Source organism: Phacochoerus africanus, chromosome 1 (genome assembly GCF_016906955.1).
Source record: "Phacochoerus africanus isolate WHEZ1 chromosome 1, ROS_Pafr_v1, whole genome shotgun sequence".
In the NCBI taxonomy this organism is placed as follows: Eukaryota; Metazoa; Chordata; class Mammalia; order Artiodactyla; family Suidae; genus Phacochoerus; species Phacochoerus africanus.
In genome coordinates this window covers 177125794-177144433 of record NC_062544.1, presented here as the reverse complement: position 1 = coordinate 177144433, position 18640 = coordinate 177125794, and the positions used below count along the sequence as shown (strand labels likewise).

General features: G+C 34.9%; 1 protein-coding gene across 1 annotated transcript in view; it reads right to left on the bottom strand.

Annotated features, from left to right (window-relative positions):
- Positions 1–18640, bottom strand: part of LEKR1 (leucine, glutamate and lysine rich 1) — a 237110-nt gene that overhangs the window by 105712 nt on the left and 112758 nt on the right. Inside the window, exon 6 of the mRNA XM_047785385.1 lies at positions 8118–8303. Within this exon, the coding sequence (XP_047641341.1) occupies positions 8118–8303 (186 nt within the window). The remainder of the gene's footprint in view (positions 1–8117; positions 8304–18640) is intronic.

The window sequence follows — 18640 nt, the reverse complement described above, 5'->3', positions numbered from 1 at the left end:
AAAGGAAGGGAACTTTATCATTAAAGACTTGTACCAATTTAAAAGGAGGTAAATATTTTATTTTTGTTTAGTTATTAGTAATTAAAGGTTTGTATTTCCTGTGTTAATTTTCTCTTTCTATTTTTCAACCCTTTGCCTACATGTGGTCTTAGAGTTTTCTTACACAGTTGAACAAATTTTTTAAATGGTAACCCTTTGCATGCCATGGTATGATGTAAATTTTTGTCCATCTTCTATTTTTAGATTGTTCAAAAACCATCAGTTTTTGAAGTCAGAAATTCTACATTCCTATTGTCAAAAGCTGTCAATATTATTCTCTGTAATTTCTAAAACACTGTTTTATCTCACTATAATAAGGGTAAATTCTATATATTTTTAGTGCTAGTTTTTCCTGTTATTTTTTCCTACTTAATTTAAGGTTTATTTTGGTGTATTTGGATTTTTTTGTTTTAGTTATCCCTATACCACTTATTACATAATTTTTATTTTTTCCATTTGTTAATGATACTTATATTAAAACAAATTTTACTTCTGGATTTGCTATTCTGTTCTAAAAATATGCATTTCCATTTTTAGAGCTGCTACACACTCCTATAATAACACATTCTAAATATGCTAGATCTAGGCAGCCAAGTAGTTCGCTTCTTACTTTCCAAACTACTTAAAAAATAAAGGAAAATAATTCATATTAAAAAATATGGGGTTCTCAGCCTCCAGGAAAAAGACTTTAGATTGTTGATGCTGAAGATGATGCAAGACATTGGAAATAAACTGGAGGCAAAGATGGATAACTTACAGGAAACACTGACCAAAGAGATACAAGATATAAAACTTAAACAAGAAGAGATGCAAAATACAATAACTGAAATAAAAAATTCACTAGAAGCAGCTAACAGCAGAATACAGGAGGCAGAAGAACGAATAAGCAAGGTGGAGGACAGATTAGTAGAAATTATGGATTTGGAACATAAAAGAGATAAAAGATTGAAAACAAATGAAGAGAGTTCAGAGAACTCTGGGACAACGTTAAATGCACCAACATTCGTATTATAGGGGTGCCAGAAGGAGAAGGGAGAGAGAAGGGGACAGAAAAAATATTCCAAGAGATAATAGCTGAAAAATTCCCTCACATGGGAAAGGAACCACTCACTCAAATCCAGGAAGCACAACGAGTACCATATAAAATAAACCCATGGAGGAATATACCGAGACACATATTAATCAAACTGACCAAAATTAAAGACAGAGAAAATCTTGAAAGCAGCTAGGGAGAAGAAACAAGTAACATACAAGGGAACCCCAATAAGGTTATTGACAGATTTTTCAGCAGAAACCGTGCAGGCCAGAAGGGAGTGACATGATATACTTAATGTGGTGAAAGGAAAAAGCCTCCAACCAAGATTACATTACCCAGCAAGGCTTTTATTCAGATTTGAAGGAGAAATCAAAACCTTCACAGATAAGCAAAACCTGAGAGAATTCAGCAACACTAAACCAGCCTTACAACAAATACTAAAGGAACTTCTCTAGGCAGAAAAGACAGCAACAGGAAACAAAAATTCCACAAATGACAAGGCTCACCAGTAAAGGTATATATACAGTAAAGATATGAAATCATCCATGCACAATTATACCACCAAAATCAGAGCTCATGAGAAGAGGTGGGTACAAATGCAGGACACTGGAGATGCACTTGCAATTAAGAGAACAACAACTTAAAACAATCTCATATACATATAGACTCTTATATAAAAACTTCAGAATAACTGCAAACCAAAAATCTACAATTGATACACAAACAAGGAATCTCTGGAGAAGAAATATATCTTGCAGTAAATAAGTGCATAATCCACCATGAAGGGGGTCATTTGACATCATTCTTGGAATCCTGAAGTCTCCTTAGATCTGATTCTGACTTCCTCTCCATCAAAGAATTTATGATAATTATAATTAAAGAATGCAACTGTCCAATTAAATAATACAGTTCTACAATTATATGATTAATAACCATTTCTCTCCATGGTACAATGTAAGGTCTAGAATGTCTTGTTTATCACATCATCTAGAATGGTGTAATGCCTACACTGAAGAATCAATAAGATGTAACAAATTGTGAGGACATATTTACATAGTTACACTGTTTTTTAAACAATTTATGCATTTTATATTTTACTTATTTTCAGAGGGTATATTATTTTTGTTATTCTTACCAGTTGTTATTCTTTTTATTATGCTATATAAAATATTTAATGGTATATAAGGCTTTCTTCTTTATAAATTTTAGTTGCATAATATACACAATTTTAATATAATACTAATTTTTAAAGAAAAATTGAAATGTAATAGATAACACTAAATAGTAAAGATGAAAGCCATACAAAATGGGGTAAAGTATAGAATAAATTTCCTATTTGTCTCAGCATATTTTCCATTCCACTTCTCCAGAGGAAGTCACTTAATCCGTTTCTTAAGGTCCATGGTATAATAATCTGTGTAATATAATTGTGTTTAAATATATGTATTTTATTCTGTAAAAAAATAAAAATAAAATTTCAAAAAAACATAAACACAAGCAAAAACAAAACAAAAACAAAAAACAAAAAGACAAAAAAGATGGGACACATAGTTTATTCAAACAAAAATTTATACGCTGAGATGCCTTTATTATTAAACAAAAAGGATAAGAAATTAAAAAACCTCAGTAGTCCCCTCAGAAGTCTAAAAAATAAAAACAAAAAACCAAAAGAAACCAGGAAGAAAAAATTAATGAACATAGAAGTGATAAGCAATGTCACGGAATGAAAAGTAGAAGAAAGCATTGAAAAAAAAAAAAACCCCAAATCTAGGTCTTTGAAAGCTTAATAAACAATGAGATAAATAAAAATAAACAGCATTAAAAATCAGAAACTAGGTATAACCATAGATAGATGAGGCATTTTAAAAATAAGAGGATTACATGCCATATTATGGATATGAATCTGAAACCTTAAAAAAAATGAACAATTTCCTGTCAAAATATAAATAATTAAAGCTCAACTGAGAATTGGAGATTTAAACAGTCAAATTATTATAGAAAACTCTGAAAATATTATATAACTACTATTGAAAGAGGCAACAGAATCAAATGAGCTCATAATTGAATTTTTTCTAATGATACTGGATTCATAATGAGATTTTATCTAAATTTTAAAAAACAGATAATCAAGTGTTATTAAACCTATTTATTTTTTAACTTAATTTAATTTTAACAAGAACTCTGATGTTAGTGCTCCAAAATAAAGAAAAATTATAGACCAATCTCATTTATAAATAGTGTACTAAACTCATAAATAAAATATAAGGGTATAGAAAATGATATATAAAAAACTAAATGATGTCAGGTTTATTTCACAAAAACAAAGGTGCTGCAATATTAGGAAATTTAGAAATACTAATCCATCTTACCAGTTGGTTAAAGAAGAAAAAACACGCATCCTATCAATAAATGGGACAAGCCATTTAACAAAATCCAAAAGACTTTCTAATAAAACATCTAAGTAAAGTTGGTATAGGAGTTCCCATTGTGGCACAGTGGAAACGAATCTGACTAGTATCCATGAGGACGCATATCCAATCTCTGGCTTAATTCGTTAGTTAAGGATCCGGTATTGCTGTAAGCTGTGATGTAGGTTGCAGATGTGGGTTGAATCCCATGTTGCTATGGTTGTGGTGTAGGCTGGCTGTTACAGCTCCAATTAGACCCCTAGCCTGGAAGCCTCCATATGCTGTGGATGAAGCCCTAAAATAAATAAATAAATAAATAAATAAATAAATAAATAAATAAATAAATAAATAAAAATAATATTTACCAAGAATGAAATATCAAATATAATTTCAAGTGGTAAAACACAGTTATTTCAATTAAAACCAGGAAGTAGACATAAATGATCACTGTCACTATTATTACTTAACACAGTCTCAGAGGTTCAAATGAATTTAATAAGATATGAACAAGACAGGAAAATAAGATTAAAGATATAAACATTGGAAAAGAATAAATGAACTCTTTTGGGGGGGCTGTTGGGGCTAGTCATATAATTGTATAACTAGAATATCCAAGAGACACTAATAAAAAACTACTAGAATCAATATGAGGACTTTGTAAAGTTAATGGATATAGACAAATATACAAAAATTAATAGCCTTTCTTTCTTCTATCAATACCAAGACATTGAGATAGAGCAAACAGTTCATCTCATATCATATAAAAAATAAATTTCATATGTATTAATGACTTCAATGAAAGATAATGCAAGAGACCATGTGTATAATCAGGAATGGGATAGATTATCTCAACCAGGACTAACCAGAAACAATGAAGACAGTAATGTTATCATACCAAAATGAAAAACTTTGACATGGTGCAATTTACTGTAAAAAAATCAATAGACAAATTATATATTAGAAAAAAATTGAATACAGAAGATAAATAATTATTTTACTACAAAAATTGCTCTTAAAAATTAAGAAAAATTCTAATAATATAAAATTGGCAAAATCTATGAATAGGTAATTCACAATAGAATAATTAAAACATCTGATTTTAAAATTTGTATCTAATTTCATATCGCTTACAAATTCATGTGATAACTTCTTATCTTCTCTTCCAAAACCAGTTTCTCTCCAGATTACTCTTGTCTGTGGTATGCTCCCATCATTAGAGACTCCCAAGCAAAGAGGCTTAGAGCTCTCTGTGACTTCCTTCTCCCTTGTCTACTCAGCCTGATGTTCAACTCCCTAGTCCTGGGGAGTCTTCTCAATCCCAATTCTATTTGAGCCTTCCCAGTGTGACCATGGAGAGAGCCAAAGAGTCACAGTAGGGCAGGTGTGAGCCTTGGAGTCCAATTAGGTTTGCTCTCATTCCCTGCCGTTTACCAGCTATGTGGGAACAGGGGTCCTACCTTTCTGGGCCTTCATTCTCTCCTCTGTAAGATGGGTAATTATATCTGCTATTTTTGGTCACTGTGAAAATTGACAGAAGTAATTTATATGTAGTGCTAACATGGTGTCTGGTATACATCAGGACATAAAAAATGTTACTTCCCTCCCCTAATTTGGTTTCTTATGGTTAGTCTAGGGACTAAGTTACTAGCTAAGATATTTTCTAAATGGCTACCTGGCTCTAATTCCTTGACATTTGGAACAGCTCCATTCATTGCTAATTTAATTTTAATTTTGCTTAAACAATGTTTTTATTATTTTCTCCTAACTACTAATTTTCAGTAATTCCTGATTGCCTCCAGGAAAAAGCTAAGTGTTACTGCTAAGATACTGCTTTAAGGTAAAAATTTAAAAATCCTGCCCAAGGTTCTCAAAACATAATTTTTTAATCTTTCCATTTGGGGAGCTCCTGTCATGGAGCTATATCCATGAGGATGCATGTTCAATGCCTGGCCTCACTCAGTGGGCTAAGGATCTGGCATTGCTGTGAGCTGTGGTGTAGGTCACAGATGCGACTCAGATCTGGAGTTGCTGTGGCTGTGGTGTAGGCCTGCAGCTGCAGGTCTCATTTAACCCATAGCCTGGGAACTTCCATATGCTGCAGGAGTGACCCTTAAAATTTAAAAAAAAAATTAAAAAAAAGGAAATCTTTTCATTTGGGAAAGATGAATAAATGCCTAAAATGCCTAAAAAGGTGGATTCAACTTACATAACACCACATGCTGTGTTTTCCTTCAATATTTTAAACCACTGCCCACTGTGGATAATGATATTCAAAATATATTGCTAAGAATTAATATCATTAAAATGGCCATACTAGCCAAAGCAATCTACAGATTCAATGTGATCCCTATCAAATTACCCATGACATTTCTCACAGAACTAGAATAAACAAACCAAAAATTTATATGGAACCATAAAGTACCCAGAATTGTCAAAGCAATCCTGAGAGGGAAAAAAAAAAAAAAAGCATGAGGCATAATTCTCCCAGACTTCAGACAATATTAAAAAGCTACAGCAATTAAGACAGTGTGGTACTTGTACCAAAACAGACATACAGACAAATGGAACAGAATAGATAATCCAGAAATAAACCCAGACACCTATGGTCATTAATCTTTGACAAAGGAGGCAAGAATATAAAATGGGAAAAAGCCAGTCTTTTCAGCAAGTGGTGCTGGGACAACTGGACAGATGCATATAAATCACTGAAACTAGAACACACCCTCACACCATGAACAAACATAAATTCAAAATGGCTTAAAGACTTAAACATAATTCCAGACACCATAAAACTAGAAGAGAACGTAGTCAAAACATTCTCTGACATCAACTGTGCAAATGTTTTCTTAAGTCAGTCTCCCAAGGCAATAGAAAGAAAAACAAAAATAAACCAAAGGGACCTAATCAAACTTATAAGCTTTTGCATAGCAAAGGAAACAAACAAACAAACAAACAAAAAAAGACAAACTATGGAATGGAAGAAAATACTTGCAAACGATGCAACTGACAAAGGCTTAATCTCCAAAATATACAAACAACTCATACAACTCAACAACAAAAACAACAAACAACCTAATTGAAAAATTGGCAGAAAAATCTAAATAGACATTTCTCCAAAGAAGACATATGTATGGCCAATAGGCACGTGAAAAATTGCTCAGCATCACTAAGTATTAGAGAAATGCAAATCAAAACTACAATGAGGTATCACATCACACTGGTCAGAATGGCTGTAAGTCTACAGATAACAAAAGCTGGAAAGGGTGTGGAAAAAAGAGAAACCTCTTGCACAGTTGGTAGGAATGTAAACTGGTACAACCAACATGGAAAATAGTATAGAGGTATCTCAGAAAACTAAATACAGAACCACCATATGATATAGCAATCCCACTCCTGGGACTGTATCTGGACAAAATTTTCATTCAAAAAGACACATGCATGTATTCACTGCAGCACTATTCACAATAGCCAAGACACAGAATTTTCATTCAAAAAGACACATGCATGTATTCACTGCAGCACTATTCACAATAGCCAAGACACAGAAACTATGTAAATGTCCATTGATAGATAAATGGATTAAGAAGATGTGGTACATACATACAATGGAATACTACTCAACCATAAAAAAAACAAAATAATGCCATTTGTAGCAACATGGATGGAACCAGAGATTCTCATATTAAGTGAAGTAAGCTAGAAAAAGAAAGACAAATACCATATGCTATCACTTACATGTGGAATCTAAAATATGGTGCAGATGAACCTATCTACAGAATAGAAACAAACTCATGGACATATAGATCAGACTTGTGATTGCCAAAGGGGAGGGGGAGGGAGTGGGACAGACTGCGATTTTAGGGTTGGCAGACACAAACTATTGCATCTGGAGTGGATAAGCAATGCAATCCTGCTTTATAGCATAGGGAATTATATCCACTTGTGATGGAACATGATAGAAGATAATATGAGAAAAATAATCTAAATATATGTATAATTGGGTCACTTTTTCATACAGCAGAAATTGACAGAAGATTGTAAATAAACTATAATAAAAATTTTAAAATAAAAAACAAGTGTATTCTACTTTGTTTTCCTGAAATCTCACCTTGTACTTGAAATATCTTTAATATATTCACTTAAGACCTAACCACTTTATTTGTTTTGTTTTGTTTGTCTTTTTGCTATTTCTTTGGGCTGCTCCCACGGCATATGGAGGTTCCCAGACTAGGGGTCCAATCGGAGCCTATGCCAGAGCCTATGCCAGAGCCACAGCAACGCGGGATCGGAGCTGCGTCTGCAACCTACACCACAGCTCACGGCAACGCCGGATCGTTAACCCACTGAGCAAGGGCAGGGACCGAACCCTCAACCTCATGGTTCTTAGTCGGATTCGTTAACCACTGCGCCACGACGGGAACTCCAAGACCTAACCACTTTAAATGGCAGAATAGGAATGGATAGCAAACATTTAAAACAGAAACAGTTACTGGCATAGTTACTAATAATTAGGCATATTTACAATACAAACTAATTAAAACAAGATTTTATTGTGATTATAAGAGAAATAAAAATTAAAACATTTCTTTATTATGGCTAGTTGCTAACAACAGGAAAAAATTGTTCTCTTTTACCTAGTACTTCTTCTTGCAAGTCATGGCATCTGGTTTGCAAGTTTACTTCCTGCTGTTTGGATATCTGAATTTGCTGAGACCTCAGTATGGCTGCATCTGACAACAATTTCAGATTTTTCATTTCCTCTTCAAGGCATACATTATTTCTCTGGGATACTGTCAAACTTTTATTTAGTATCTTTATTTCTGAAAAGAAAATACAAATTTTACAAATAGACAACATTGAATAATAAAACTTTTCTTTTAGAAGATTAATCTTTGAAAGCCAGTATGACTTCTCGGAGAGTATAGTGACACCTAACCAAAAAGTTGTTTTAATTTAGCAGTTATTCTAAATAGAAATGAGAAAAAGGACTGTATTGCTAAATGATGCATGAAACCCTTTTAGTAGCTTTTTTAAAGCCTTTATATTATATTAAATGGCAATCCTATCTACCTTTTAAATACAGGAATGAATAACATAATATCTGTGTAATGCTCTGGGTTTTATTGAAATTCAATTGTTTTCTTGGCAACATGTTTCAGAAAAGTAAATTTAAATGTGCTAGCATGAGCTGGTTGGGAGACATTCCTAGGAGATAACAAGCATATATTCCATACAAATTATGAAGAAAGGTGGTAGGGCTGGAGAGAAATAAAAGGACACAGTGTCTAAAATTAATAAATTTATGGGTGGAAAGTATTAGTTAACATATCTTAATGAGTCTAATAACACTCTGTCCCCTCAGAATGAGACCAGAATTTTATCACAGCAATCATGTCTCATTATTCTATCTACTTAGAATAAGTTTAATAAAAATATGCCTTCATAGCATTATGTAGATTTAAATGTGCTAATTTTATATAATTTTGTGAGAAATGCATGGAACATATTATCCTTCAGAATGATAATTATCAAGCTCTCCCTTGATCAATCTTTCTGCACTGCTGCCTTAAACCACCATTAAAATATACAAACACACATGCAATAATAAAAATACTATAAAACTTGTACAACCTCAATTGACTGAATTGATGAAGATGTGATTTACATGAAAATTTGGACAGCCTGCTTTTCCAGAGAATTCAATTGGCATTGCCTTCCTTGCTTAGCTCATCCTTGACTATGTGATGGGTTTAGAGTGTGACAGGGTGTCAAAAGAGGTTGGCTTGGTTTACTGGTCTCAGAGCCACCAGAGCAAGTAGCATCCGCATGGGCCAGTGAAGACCTAAAGTAGATATCCATGGGACAGACATGGCTGCTGAGGCAGTATGGCCAGTAAATGGTTACAGGAGAAGTAAAGCAGTATGCTGAAATGAGCACAGAGAAGAGAGCATAATGTAAGGGATGGTGATGAGTTGAATGGTCAAAGGAGAGAAAAGCAAAATGACTTTCTGTGGGAAGAAAGTATGTTTGGATGAAAAAGTAATATTTAAGGTAGACCCAGGGCATGAACACAAGGGTCTGGCACCTTCTTCACCTTTAATTCCTACTCAAAACAGAAAACCTAGAGAAAGAAATGAGCAGGGACCGAATGAGTGGGGGTCTACTATATTCCAATGGTTCCTTTATAAGGGAATTTTTCTCCCAAGAGTAGCTATATGACTAAAAATTTATGAATATGTCATTTGGGTGAGGAAAACTACTAACACAGTAGTACATAGAATTTTTTTAAAAGAATGTAGTTAAGTAAAGTAAGGAGGTTGCAATTTTTCTTCAGGCTTAAAAAGTCTTCTTGGGTATTTTTGTAGCCATAAAGGCAGATTCTTATGGCTGAATAAACTGTGCTGTACCCTAACCGTATCTGTCTATGATTAAGTCAGAATGACACTGCAGAAGAGCATGCACATGCTGTGACCTATTTATCATTTGCCAGAATGATACTGCTTAGGTTCACAGGCTGACTCTGTTAGTGTATACTACTAGCTGTCTCTAAAATAACTACTCGTGTCAATGTGACTTTCTATCTGATATTAAAAGAATAAGAATCTGCAACACAAATTCATTTATGAAATATATTCTAACACATGGAAAAGTATGGCAAGATTTCAAAACTAACAGGAGGTACATGGAATTAGAAGAGTAAACTCAACAGGGGTCAGTTAACTCACCCCTTGGCAAACTATACATTCCCTGTACCTATGGCAATCCTGCTGTCAAATATTCAATCCTACCTTCGTCATTACTACAACTTCAGAATTGTCAGTAATGTGTACCAATTTTGGGTTCTGAAATTATGATCAAACAATTCCAGTCATTGTACCCACCTTATGCTTTCTCTGTCTTTGCTCTACCCCATGAAGAAGGTCCTCCTAGCCTCATGCATTAGACCTACCACAGCTCTTATGCTACGCCTGCCTGGAAATCGTTTCTGAACAGATCAAAAACTTACATCAATTACACCATTTCTGTGTTCATCTCACCTCACCTTTCACTTCAGAGGCAAGCAATTTGAGCCCCAAATTATTTAACGTCAGACTCAGTAAAGCAATAAACACATACCTTTAAAAGGAAACATTTTTAATAGAGTAAGAAAATAGGCCTATTCTATTCTATCTCCAATTTTATCAATTTTATGAAAATTTGGACTATATTTCTTAGCCTAATTCAGAACTTGAATTTTAAAAGTTCAAGAACTATCTGGTTAACAGTTATTTTGAGAGTGGAAGAAAACTGATTCTTCACTTGCTAAAATATTCTGCTTTGGTAAAAATATTTTTTCTGAAATTTATTCTACTAAAAAAGGTACGCTCTGGCTTGAGAAAGCCTAATAATCTATGAATAACTAAACTTAAAAACATTGACTACATAAAGTGACAACCTCTCATTAGAAGGGTAGGAAATACTTCATTTGTATTTCTATTTAATATTCAGCATACTTTTGTCAACAAGATAATATTAAACAATGTCCTTTCCTAGAACCCTTGTTCCTGCTTTAGACTTTGATTATAAATGGAAATTAATTTTAATTTGTAAATATCTGAATAATGTGTGCAGTGTACAAGGAGTTTATTATATTTATTAGTTTGCTGAGTGGCTTAGTCAATAGAAATTCATTTTCTCAGTTCTGTAGGCTAGAAGTCTGAGATCAAGATGTCAGCTGAGTTTGTTTCTCATGAGGGTCAAGAAGGACAGATTTGTTCCAGGCCTCTCTCCTTGGCTATGGATGGCCGTCTTCTCCCTATGTCTTCATGTGGTCTTCCCTCTATGTGTGTCTGTTTCCAAATCTCCTCTTCTTATAAGGATAACAGTCATGTTTGATTAAAGCCCACCCCTTTAAATTTAATTATTTTTTAAGAATCCTAACTCCAAATAAAGTTATATTCTGAGATACCAGGGAGTTAGCACTTCAACATGTGCATTTGAGAGAGACATATTTCAGCTGATAATATTATTTCGGAATAATTGTTGGCACTTATATTGTGATTATAAATATGCAAAAACAGATGAGCATATAGAGGTATAAAAGATAAAATGGAAACATGAAACCTACTGAGTTAGTATAGAGTTAAAATAGAATTTATTTTACTTATAAAAATGTTTCAAGTTTTGCTTTATGTCAGCTTTTCGAATGAAGAACTATGCCAAGCAAATATGGGATTAAGATGGTGGAATAGAAGGACTGGAGCTCACCTTCTCTCATAAAGACAACAAAATTACAACCTAATGCTGAGCAACCTTCAACCAAATGCACTGAAAAGTTTCAAAAGATATCCTATTCCAGAAGACAAAGAGGAGGACACATGAAGATGGTAGGAGGAGCGATTATGCATTATGAGCAGCCCCATACCTGCCAGGTGGGCAGCCCACAGACTGGAAAGTAAATGTATCACATAGAATCACCTACAGGAGTGAGAGTTCTGAACTCCACCTCAGGTACCCATGCCTGGAGATCTGGCATTGGGAGAAAGAGCCCCCAGAGCATCTGGCAATAAAGGCTTGGCTTCCTGGACCTGTGCACAGGTGCTCCATGGGACTGGAGGAAATGGAGACCACACTCTTGAAAGGTGAACACAGGAATTTCATGTGCACTGGGTCCCAGGGTAAAGCAGAGGCTCCATAGGAATCTGAGCCCAGACCTGACTGCAGTTCTTGGAGGATCTCCTGGGAAAGCAGGGAGTGACTGCAGCTAATTTTGGGGGAAGGACATTGGAGGCAAAGGTCTCAGGAATATTCACCAGCTTGCGTTCCTCTAGAGGTGGCCATTTTGGGAAAATCTGGCCCCACCCATCAGCTCTGGAAAGCACCAGGCCACACAATAATCTAGGTGTGATCACAGCCCTGCCCATCAGTAAACAGGCTGCCTAAAGACACCCTAGGTACACATCCATCTCTAATCTCACCCAGAGACAAAACCCCACACACCAGAGGGATAGGAATCAGCCCCACCTACCAGTGGGCAGGCACCAGTCCCTCCCATCAGGAAGCCTACAGCAAGCCCATGTACCAACTTCAGCCACAAGGGGGGCAGACATCAGAAGTAAGAGAGGCTACAAATCAATTGTCTGAAAAAAAGGACACCACACCAAAAACCTATAAAAATGAAAAGGCAGAGAATGGTAACTCAGATAAGGAAACAAGAAAAAGCCCCAGAAAAACAGCTAAGAGATCTGGAGATTATCAGCCTTCAGGAAAAAGACTTTAGATTGTTGATGATGAAGATGATGCAAGACATTGGAAATAAACTGGAGGCAGAGATTGATAATTTACAGGAAACATAGAGCAAGAAATACAAGATTTAAAACTTAAGCAAGCAGAAATGCAAAAATCCAATACCCAAAATAAAAAATTCATTAGAAACAAGCAACAGCAGAATACAGGAGGCAGAAGAACAAATAAGCTAAGTGGAGGACAGACGAGTGGAAATCACTGATGTGGAACAGAAAAAAGATTGAAAAGAAATGAAGACAGTTAAAGAAACACTGCAACAACATTAAATGCATCGACATCCGTATTAAGGGGTGCCAGAAGTAGAAGAGAGAGAGAAAAGGACAGGAAAAATATTCAAAGAGATAATAGCCGAAAACTTCCCTCACATGGGAAAGGAACCACTCACTCAAATCCAGGAAGCACAACGAGTACCATCTAAAATAAACCCAAGGAGGAACACCCTGAGACACATATTAATCAAACTGACCAAAATTAAAGACAAAGAGAAAATCTTGAAAGCAGCTAGGGAAAAGAAACAAATAACATACAAGAGAAGCATGAAAAGGTTATCAGATTTTTCAGCAGAAACTCTGCAGGTCAGAAGGGAGTGGCACAATATACTTAATGTGATGAAAGAAGAAAACCTCCAACCAAGATTACTTTACCCAGCAAGACTCTCATTCAGATTCAAATGAGAAATCAAAATCTTTAAAGATAAGCAAGAGCTAAGAGAATTCAGCAACACTAAACCAGCTTTACAGCAAATACTAAAGGAACTTCTCTAGGTAGGAAAGAAAAGGCCACAACTAGAAACAAAAATAGCACAAATGACAAAGCTCACCTGTAAAGGCATATAAACCGTAAAGGTAAGAATTCATCCACGCACAAATATGGTACCAAAACTAGAAATTGTGAGAAGAGGTGGGTACAAATGCAGAACAATGGAGATGTACTTGAAAATAAAAGACCAACAATTAAAACAATCTCATATAGATATAGACTCCTATATCAAAACTTCAGGGTAACTGCAAACCAAAAATCTGCAATTGATACACACAAACAAATAAAAAAAAAAAATCAACTCAAATACAACACTAAAGATAGTCATCAGACCACAAGAGGAGAGAACAAGAGAAGAAGGGAAGAAAAAAGAGTAACAAAAACAAATCCAAAACATGGCAGTTAATACATATCAATAATTACCTTAAATGTAAAGGGACTAAATGACTCTATTGAAAGACATAGACTGGCTGAATGGATACAAAACCAAGATCCATATATGCGCTGTCTTCAAGAGACCCACTTCACTTCTAGGAACACATACAAATTGAAAGTGAGAGGATGGAAGAAAATATTCCATGCACATGATAATCAAAAGAAGGCAGGAGTGGCAATACTTATATCAGACAAAATAGCCCATAAAACAAAGAATATTATAAGAGACAATGAAGGACATTACATAATTATCAAAGGATCAATCTAAGAAGAAGATACAACAATTGTAAATATACATGCACCCATGCACCCAACATAGGATCACCTCAATATAAGGAAACTGCTAAAAATAATAGATATTTATAGGACATTCCATCCAAAAGCAACAGAATACACATTATTCTCAAGTGCACAGGGAACATGCTCTAGTATTGATCACATTCTGGGTGACAAATCAAGCCTTGGTAACTTTAAGAAAATTAAAATCATATCAAGCAGCTTTTCCAAACACAACAGAAAATCAACAACAAGAAAAAAACAGGAAATCAACAACAAGAAAAAAACTGCAAAAAACACAAACATGTGGATACTAAACAACATGCTACTAAACAACCAATGGATCACTGAAGAAATAAAAGAGGAAATTAAAAAATACCTAGAAGCAAATGACAAGGGTACAACACTCCAAAACCTATGGGATGCAGCTAAAGCAATTCTAGGAGGGAATTTTATAGCAATACAAGCCTACCTCAAGAAACAAGAAAAAGCTCCAATAAACAACCTAACTTCACATCTAAAGTAGTTAGAGAGAGAAAAACAGACAAGACCTAAAGTAAGCAGAAGGAAGGAAATCATAAAGATCAGAGTGGAAATCAATGAAAGAGAAACAAAGAAAACCATAGAAAAGATCATTGAATATAAAAGCTGGTACTTTGTAAAGATCAACAAAATTGATAAACCCTTAGCCAGACTTATCCAGAAAAAAAGAGAGAGGACTCAAATCAACAAAATTAAAAATGAAAAAGGAGAAGTTACAACAGACATCACAGAAGTACAAAGGGTCATAAGAAACTGATACATGCAACTATATGCCAATAAAATGGAAAACATAGAAGAAATGGACAAATTCTTAGATAAGTACAATTTTCAAAACTAAACCAAGATGAAATAGAAAAAAATGAATGGACCAATCACAAGTACTGAAATTGAAACTGTGATTAAAAAACTTCCAATAAACAAAAGTCCAGGACCAGATGGCTTCACAGGCAAATTCTACCAAACATTTAGAGAAGAGCTAACACCTATCCTTCTGAAAGTATTCCAAAAAATCACAGAGGAAGGGACACTCCCAAACTCATTCAATGAGGCCACCATCATCCTGATACCAAAACCAGACAAAGATACCACACAAAAAGGAAAACTACAGGCCAATTTCACTGATGAACATCAATGCAAAAATCCTCAACAAAATACTAGCAAACCGCATCCAACAATACATTAATACATTAATACTTTGCACATCAAGATCAAGTGGGATTTATCCCAGGGATGCAAGCATTCCTCAATATCTACAAATCCATCAGTGTGATACACCACATTAACAAACTGAAGAAGAAAAACCATATGATCCTCTCAATAGATGCAGAAAAAGCCTTTGACAAAATCCAACACCCATTTCTGCTAAAAACGCTGTACAAAGTGGGCCTGGAGGGAACCTACCTCAACATAATAAAGACCATATATGACAAACCCAGAGCTAACATCATTTTCAACAGTGAAAGCCTGAAAGAATTCCAACTGAGATCAGGAACAAGACAAGGATGGCTGCTCTTGTCACTATATAGTTTTGGAAGTCCTAGAGAAGAAAAAGAATTAAAAGGAATCCAAATTGGAAAGGAAGAAGTAAAACTATTGCTATTTTCAGATGACATGACACTAAAATTAGAAAACCCTAAAGATGCTACCAGAAAACTGTTAGAGTTCATCAATGAATTTAGCAAAGTCACAGGATACAAAATTAATACACAGAAATTGACTGCATTTCTATACACTAACAATGAAAGATCAGAAAGATAAATTAGGGAAACAATCCCTTTTACCATCACATCAAAAAGAATAAAATACTTAGGAATAAACCACCTAAAGAGACAAAAGACCTGTATTCTGCAAAGTATAAGATGCTGATGAAAGAAATCAAAGATGACACAAACAGATGAAGACATACCATGCTCTTGGATTGGAAGAATAAATATTATCAAAATGACCATACCACCCAAGGCAATCTACAGATTCAATGCAATACCTATCAAATTACCAAGAACATTTTTCACAGAAGTAGAACAAAATATTGTAAAGTTTGTTTGGAAGCATGAAAGACCCACAATAGCCAAAGCTATCCTGAGACAGAAAAATGGCATCCAACTCCTGGGCACCTATCCAGAGAAAACAATGACACAAAAAGACACATGTATGCCAATGTTCACTGCAGCACTATTTTCAATAGCCAAGACATGGAAACAACCTAAATGTCCATCAACAGATGAGTGGATAGAGAAGAGGTGGTACATACACACAATGGAATATTACTCAGCCATTAAAAGGAAAGAAATAACAGCATTTCTAGCAACATGGGTGGACCTAGAAATTATCATGCTAAGTTAATATCATGCTAAGTTAAGTCAGTCATACAATGAGACACCAACATCAAATGCTATCACTTACATGTGGAGTCTGAAAAAAATGACACAATGAACTCTGTAGAACAGAAACAGACTCACAGACTTTGAAAAACTTATGGTTTCCAAAGTAGAGAGTTTGGGACTTGGGGGAATGCTGGGTATTTGGTATGGAATATTAAAAAATAGGTTTTGATGATCATTGTACAACTATAAATATGATAAATTAATTGAATAATATGAAAAAAAAAGAAAAGTGGAGCTGGAGGAATCAGGCTCCCTGACTTAAACTATACTACAAAGCTACAGTCATTAAAACTGTATGGTACTGGCACAAAGAGAGAAATATAGATCAGTAAAAAAGGATAGAAAGCCTAGAATTAAACCCACATACCTACAGCCAACTAATCTTTGACAAAGGAGGCAAGAATATACAATGGAGAAAAGACAGCCCCTCCAATAGGTGGTGCTGGGAAAACTGGACAGCCACATGTAAAAGAATGAAATTAGAACACTTCCTAACACCATACTCAAAAATAAACTCAAAATGGATTAAAAACCTAAATATAAGACCAGATACTATAAAACTCTTAGAGGAAAACATAGGCCAAGCACTCTCCAACCTAAATCACAGCAATATCTTCTCATATCTACCTCCTAGATTAATAACAACAAAAGCAAAAATAAACAAATGGGACTTAAAAGTCTCTGCACAGTGAAGGAAACCCTAAAGAAAATGAAATGAGAACCCACAGAATGAGAAAAAATATTTACAAATGAAGTCACTGACAACGGATTAATTTCAAAAATTTATAAACACCTCCTGCAGGTCAATACCAAAAAACAAACAACCCCATCAAAAAATGGGCTGAAGGAGTTCCTGTAATGGCTCAGTGGTTAATGAACCTGACTAGCATCCATGAGGATGCAGGTTTGATCCCTGGCCTTGCTGAATGGGTTAAATATCTGGCATTGCTGTGAACTGTGGTATAGGTCACAGACACAGCTGGGATCCCACATTGCTGTGGCTGTGGTGTATGCTGGTGGCTACAGTTCTGATTGGACCCCTAACCTGGAACATCCACATGACATGGGTGTGACCCTAAAAAGACAAAAAAAAAATGGCCAGAAGATCTAAACAGACAATTCTCCAAAGAAGACATATGGATGGCCAAAAAACACATGAAAAGATGTTCAACATCACTCATTATTTGAGGAGTGCAAATCAAAACCACTCTTAGGACCACCTTACACCAGCCAGAATGGCCATCATCAGAAAGTCTACAAACAATAAGTGCTGGAGAGGGTGTGGAGAAAAGGGAACCCTATTACATTGTTGGGAATGTAAACTGGTGCAACCACTGTGGAAAGCAGTATGGAGATTCCTCAGAAAACTAAAAATAGAACTACCATTTGATCCAGCAATCCCACTCCTGGGCATCTATCCAGAGAAAACCATGACTCAAGACACATGTAACTCCAGTGTTCACTGCAGCACTATATACAATAGCCAAGACATGGAAACAACTTAAATGCCCACCGATGGAGGAGTGGATCAAGAAGATGTGGCACACATACACAATGGAATATTACTCAGCCATTAAAAGGAAAGAAATAACAGTATTTCTAGCAACATGGATGGACCTAGAAATTATCATGCTAAGTTAAGTCAGTCAGAGAGTAAGACATCAACATAACATGCTATCACTTACATATGGAGCCTTAAAAAAGGACACAATGAACTTCCTTGCAGAACAGATACTGACTCATAGACTTTGAAAAACTTACAGTTTCCAAATGAGACAGGTTGGGGGGTGAAGGGATATGCTGGGGGTTTGGGATGGAAATGCTATAAAATTTGGATGTGATGATCATTGTACAACTATAAATATAATAAAATTCATTGAGTAATAAAATAAATAAAAATGCAAAATAAAATTAAAGCCATTGATCCATCTTGAACTTTGGAAGAAAAAAAAACTATGCCAGGCAGAACAACTAAC